Source organism: Megachile rotundata, chromosome 4, assembly GCF_050947335.1.
Source record: "Megachile rotundata isolate GNS110a chromosome 4, iyMegRotu1, whole genome shotgun sequence".
NCBI lineage: Eukaryota > Metazoa > Arthropoda > Insecta > Hymenoptera > Megachilidae > Megachile > Megachile rotundata.
Genome location: NC_134986.1, coordinates 20,692,027 through 20,698,026, shown reverse-complemented (window position 1 = coordinate 20,698,026; position 6,000 = coordinate 20,692,027). Strand labels below are relative to the sequence as shown.

General features: G+C 44.8%; 1 protein-coding gene across 1 annotated transcript in view; it reads left to right on the top strand.

Moving 5' to 3' along the window:
• Positions 1-1,871: 1,871 nt before the first annotated feature.
• mthl1 (adhesion G-protein coupled receptor methuselah-like 1) overlaps positions 1,872-6,000 on the top strand; it is a 133,432-nt gene continuing 129,303 nt past the window's right edge. The window contains exons 1-2 of the mRNA XM_003706466.3: positions 1,872-2,831; positions 4,509-4,781. Of these exons, the coding sequence (XP_003706514.2) occupies positions 2,323-2,831; positions 4,509-4,781 (782 nt within the window). The 5' untranslated portion in view covers positions 1,872-2,322. The remainder of the gene's footprint in view (positions 2,832-4,508; positions 4,782-6,000) is intronic.

Genomic DNA, 6,000 nt, shown 5'->3' with positions numbered 1-6,000 from the left:
CCTCTCTAATTTCCTCATAAGCTTCGCATTAAGGCTGAAAAACCGTACCGTCGCTCTCTCGCGACCAACTGCACGCTTTCCGACCGGAACTTTTACGAATCGAGAGCGTTACGATCGTCGCTAACATTCCAATTGCCGCATTATCAAATCTCTAAATCTTTATCCGCAAGAAATAGAGAAGTTCCGATGAAATTTTTTGTCCGTGGCTCGTTCCGAAACGCTAAGGACACTTTAATTGACAAAATTTCGCAGACGCGACGCCGCCTCCGCGGTTCCGACATAAATTCCCAATTTTCGCCGCCGCGAAATGGCGAAGAAGTTTAATTGGCGCCGTCCGAAACTTTTAAAGCGTTTCCGCTTGTCGGACCGGAACACCGTCTTGTTCGTCCCTTCGCTGGCGAGAGAGGGTAAAAACGAGCCAGCGAAGGGGTTTTTATCAAGGGAACTCTTCTGTTCGAGAAACGCCGTCGTTTAAATCAATTTTCGATTGAAGGGAAACTTCTGAAAATCGGTGGCGTTCTTCAGGATGGTACTATGTTCGCCATAAGTAAACTCGCGAAATAAACGACCACAAACGTAAACTATATGGAGCTATTTGTTCGCGCCGTGTACTTGAACGTACCCCAAAGTAGGAACAACGAGCTGTTTTTAAACCGGTTGTTTTTCACCGATCGGTCAAAACAGGAGAAACCGGACGGGAAATTAGTGGAAACGAAGAATTCTGGGTAATACGGGGATAACGAGATCCAACGACGGTTTACAGAACACCGTTTGCCGGTGAATCTGGTTCGGTTAAACGGGACCGCCCGCCACACTGTTAATCTCGCGAACATAACGCGTCTATAAATTATCCGAACGAGCGCTACGCGGAAAGTGTTCTCCAGCAGTAAGCACCTTCGTAGTCAGCTTGAGGATGGTTTATGGACTTGATCTTGCGTACTGTTACCTTGATTCTCGGTCATTATCATCGTTGAACCGCACGCGAGCGGAAGCGTCCTAAGCTAGTCGAGGTCAAGAAGTACGCGATACTGATTTCGAGGTAGAAGATCGTTCACAGTTTCTGCCGTATTTATTTTGTCAATAATAATGAACGCAAGGGCATTTATTTTCGCTCGACCATTGTATTTTCCCGGAAATTACCCGGAGCGTTCTGGTACTTTTACATCTGCCTGCGCAATTTTATTCTGTCGATTCCCTGAACCAGGACCTCCTAAATTTTCTTCTCGGTACTCGTTTTAATTTCACGATTTTACCCCCGGAAAGTAAACATCACGTCGCCGTTGTTAATTCTTTCATACTCTGCAAACATTGCAACACACGTACTATTTGTCCTGTTTGAATTAAAGAACGTTGAATTTATTTTTGAGACTTGCAGTGTAAATGCGCTTCTAGGAGTAAAAATGCGGCTGTATTAAAATATGTTCTTCAATTTAAAATTCAACGTTATTAATTCCTTTATCATACGCGCAGTTGGAAATGTTCGAATAATTACGAAAAAAAAGTTCAATTTAGAAAAATTATTGTAGCAGCTAGAAAAATTGCAAACAGATTCTGAAATATCTCTACTATTTGTTAAATACCGCGGTTCAGAAAATTACACGAAGATTTCGTTCGCCCACGAAATCCTCGAAGAGCATTCGTTCGAAAGGAGAACACGAAGAGGGGGATTCCCACGGAGGAGCAAAGAGTTTCACGCAAGGTACCGTTGCACTTCCGGGAGGAAAGAAGTCGGTAGTGGGAGCGAGCACGTGGTGGCGCACACTCAGCCTCCTGTCCCCGTCGAGGGGAAACGGCGTCGCGACGAAGGTCGTCGTTTGGAAAGAAGAAAGCTAGGTGGTTGAATAAGGGCGGGAACGGCGGGAGAATGCGCGCGCAGCCAGCAGCCACGCTGCTGCCGGTGGGTTTAGAGTCGGCCGCGTGGTCGGCCCGCTTCAGTAACTCCGAAACCTTCGAGCGGGTGAGTCACGTCCGATTTCGATCCTGGTCGCGAACGCCGACACGCGCCAAAACCGCTTTTTCTCCTCGTCAAGTTAACACCGTCGCGTTTCTTTCGACACTCTCGCGTTCTAACTGTTCTCTTAATCGAACGATGAAAAATTGTATTCGTTCGAACCGTTCGATACAGTGAAACGTACGATCGTGCCTGTCGTGTTTATAAACATACGGGAGCAGACGCGCGATCCCGTGCGACTCTGTCAGATTTTTGTGGTTCGTGAAGTATCGTGAACTCTCGAGAATTTATCGTGTGATGTTCCCAGTGTAAAATCATAGACAGTTCGGTTTGCGTTCAGTTTCATTGCATTTTGCGAAATCGCGTTCACCATGAAGGCGTTTCGTTTGGTAACCATCGTTTCGGCGTTGCTGGTGCTCGTTTCCTCCGAACCGGATACCACTCCGAAATTGACGATTTTGAAGTGTTGCCGCCACAAAGAGGAACTGGTGAAAGTCAGCGACAAAGAGACGATAACTCGTTGCGAAGCCTCCAAGAACGAGTGGAAACCCGTCATTTACTCGTCGTCCCTTAAAACTTTCCTGTTCACTCCGCCGGATGAATGGAACATCGTTCAGGGAAGGAAGCCACAATGCGGCGACAATTCGGAGCTGATCTACGTGCCCTACAGAAACTCGAATCCGTTTGTACTTATGGAGAACGGTAACGTCCTACTCGAAATCGATTCCGGGGACAAATTCGAACCGCACGAGTACTGCGTTGACTCGAATGCGCTACTCGTGTGCGTGCAAAGAAGAATGGACGGAAACCACTTGGCTGCCACCATGAGACCACGAGTTAAAAAGTGCTGTGGCGAAGACGCTGTTTATCACGACAAACTGTGAGTTTTTTTCTCTAATTTGAAATCTGTTGTTGCGGTTTTATCTCTAGTGAATCGCTTCACTCTTTAGACCCGGAGATTTTGTTTTAGTCTTTAAAATTTTCCTTCTGAAGGAACAGCTGAGTGCAGAGTTAAACTTTCACGAGAAGCGTTAATACGTAAAAAAATGAACAAACACGTGATTTAACGAACGTGAAAGTTAAAAAGAGAAGTTACCGACGTAACGTAGTAAGTTTGTCTAGATGTAAGATAATTTGTTACATTTTCTTTCGGGCGAAACATGTGGAAACGACATTCGCTTTGAAGATACACGCGTCTGAATTCCTCGGAGCGTTACGGATTCCAAAACACGAAACACGAGGTATTTAGGAAATAAAATAAAAAAATATTCGTTTGTAGGGTCGAGAGAAATTCGTCGGTTCGCTTGGCACGGTGTATTTTTATTGACAGGCTCGTTGCCGTTTGACGCCCGGCTCGGAAATAAATGATCGAAAGTTGCAGCAATCGAGCTTTCCCTTGGAATCGATGTTTGCGATGCAAGCGTGACGCTCGAGCAAACAAAAAAAATGTTGGGTTCCGTTTTAATCGCGTTTCCAATCGCTCGTGCTTGGGCGTTTCGTTGGACTTTGTTGGCATTCTGTGTGTAGCCAACGAACGTTTCCTAGATAAATTCATGCGATACGGGTAGCTCCTTTTTCCGTGCCGTTCGGCTGCCAGTTACGTTCTCCACGGTTTGAGTAACCGGGAAAATCACGTCATAATGCGCGTTTCAAAAATCTCAAGTACCGATGTTTTAATAAACATTTTTTCGTGATGCAACCTTTACTCGTTTCCTGACACGTACTTCTTAAAACCTTCAGACACAGATCTTAGAATATCGAGAGTTTAACTTTGCAACTCGTAAACCTGGATGAATCAGTCTTATCCGAGATTCTTGTTTTGCAAACATCAATGAAACGTCATCGGTTGCGGCGTTTAAAGAACGGTAGAAATCTTAGTCTAGAAGGAAGGAAATGAAAGAAATCTGATTCTCAGGTTCTAAAGGACCCACTGATGGTCGAGTGTTAATCATCCGTCAACAGAAGACGCTGTTTACTTTGAAACGGTTGATTTGGAGACCCGTATTATCCAAGCTCCTTTTGTGTTCCTCGCGTTAAAAGTAACACGAATTAACGAATTCCTGACTCACCTTTCTCCAACATCTGACTCACGCATTTGCAATGTGCAAAGATATTTACTGTCTAAATTTTTTCCAAAGTTCTTAATGATCCATGCGGATTGCGGTACTGGGACTTTCAACTATCGAACGTTTAAAAGTAACTTTCTGACCAGTATACTTCAACGCTAAACCTACCGACATATAATGTGTACTTAATTTCAAATTAAAAATGAAGTTAAAAAATAAATAAACAAACGAACCATAAATTAATACACACATTTACTCTTTATCTTGACGAAAATCAATGTTGATTTTAAGGAATGTACTTTAACAAAATGTGTAACTTGTGGAGCGGTCATTTGACCAGTTTGGTAGTTTTAGTGTTAAGTCGATTTTATAAATTTGCAAAAGTTATATCGAAGTAGACCAAATTTGGTCCCTAGAGGATAATTTACCAAGTTAATAGAGTACGTTTCGCCGTAAGGATGAGGTGTAACCGGAACTTGTTAATTTCGCAGAGGCACGTGCGCCCAGCTAAAGGAAGCCACCGATTCGACGCCGTTGCTGCCGAACGCGTCGTCCGCTGTCGAAATAGGATCGGGTTTTCCAACTTGTAATCGTTACGATAATTTCACGATCGTGGGTGACGCTAAGGATGCTGTGCTGTTACCGGATGGTGGTCTGGAAATAAGCGGACACACCTTACCTAGCAGCCAGTTCTGCGTCGAGAGGATCAAGGAACTGAATCATGTGTCCAAGGTCTTTGCCTGCTCCGAGCACACGTCGCAGAGGTTCGTACATTTGTCTAATCTTTCCATAATAAACTGGTACTATCGATAATAAACATGTACAGTTATACGATGGTTAAAGGATACCCACCATAGCGCGGTAATTACGATTAATCGGAGCATTGATATATAATCGACATAATTATTACCGTTAATAACGTCACACGCATATACTCAACCGTAGATTTTACCAGTTTCTTAACTCATTCCTCGAGGTTGCAGTCCGATTTCCGCTCGTTAACGCGTCGCGTTCCTCGCGACTTAAACGAGCGCAACGAGCGTTCTACTTAACGGTGCACGTTTTTTCGTCGAACGAAATTAAAGTAATGAACGCGCCGCGAGCATACACTTTCGAAGAAAATTGATGGAAAACACCCACGACTCGCAACGAACACAAACCGATCGCACGAAATAATAATCGCGAATGTTTACGTCGAATACGTTTCCGCGATTCGAGATAGGAAATCGAGGTTAATCGTGCGTTTCCCCGTTATTCATTTCCGATCGACGCGAACGAACGATCCGGTTCGACCCAATTCGGAACTCGAATCGGTTTTTTGCCAGTATCGACCGTCTCGATCAGGATTTATCGTACGGCTTAATTGCCCGGTAGCCCCGTTGTAAGCGATTCCTTGAGAAGCGCTCAGAAAAAGTCTCGGTTCCCTCCTCACTTTCACTCCTCTTCACGAAGAATTTCTAGGTCATGTCTGTGGCTCGCGATGCGCCGCGTCATCCGTGAACGCGTTTCCGTTCGAGATGATCCGTGCCACTTGAAGCGGACTCCTTCCCTTTCGTATCGATGACGAAAGGAAAACTGTGCCGCGTGTTTCGAGCTAGAATTATCCTGCGGAATCGAGGTCGAAACATACTTCGTTTGAACAGCAATTTCTCTCAAATCGACGATCGTAGAGCTTGTCCTAAAGATCGTAAAATCTTTGAATCGATGACGGAAAGAGAAACGTGGAGCGTGAATCGATGACCGCAAAACGTAGTTGGACGAAAGCCGCGAGATGTAGGAATTAATTACGGGCCACAGAAATTCGTGACATGTTCTAAAACGGAATTTCTTGAATAACTCCGGTACTCGTACGAGCGTTCGACGTTACCGATTCTCTTTGGACGCGTTTCCGGACTTGGCATTCCTGAACGATGGCTGGTGGCAGCGTGCACGGTACAAGAGTCCCTGAAATTGCATACAGAAAATGTAGCCGCGAGTTGTGCG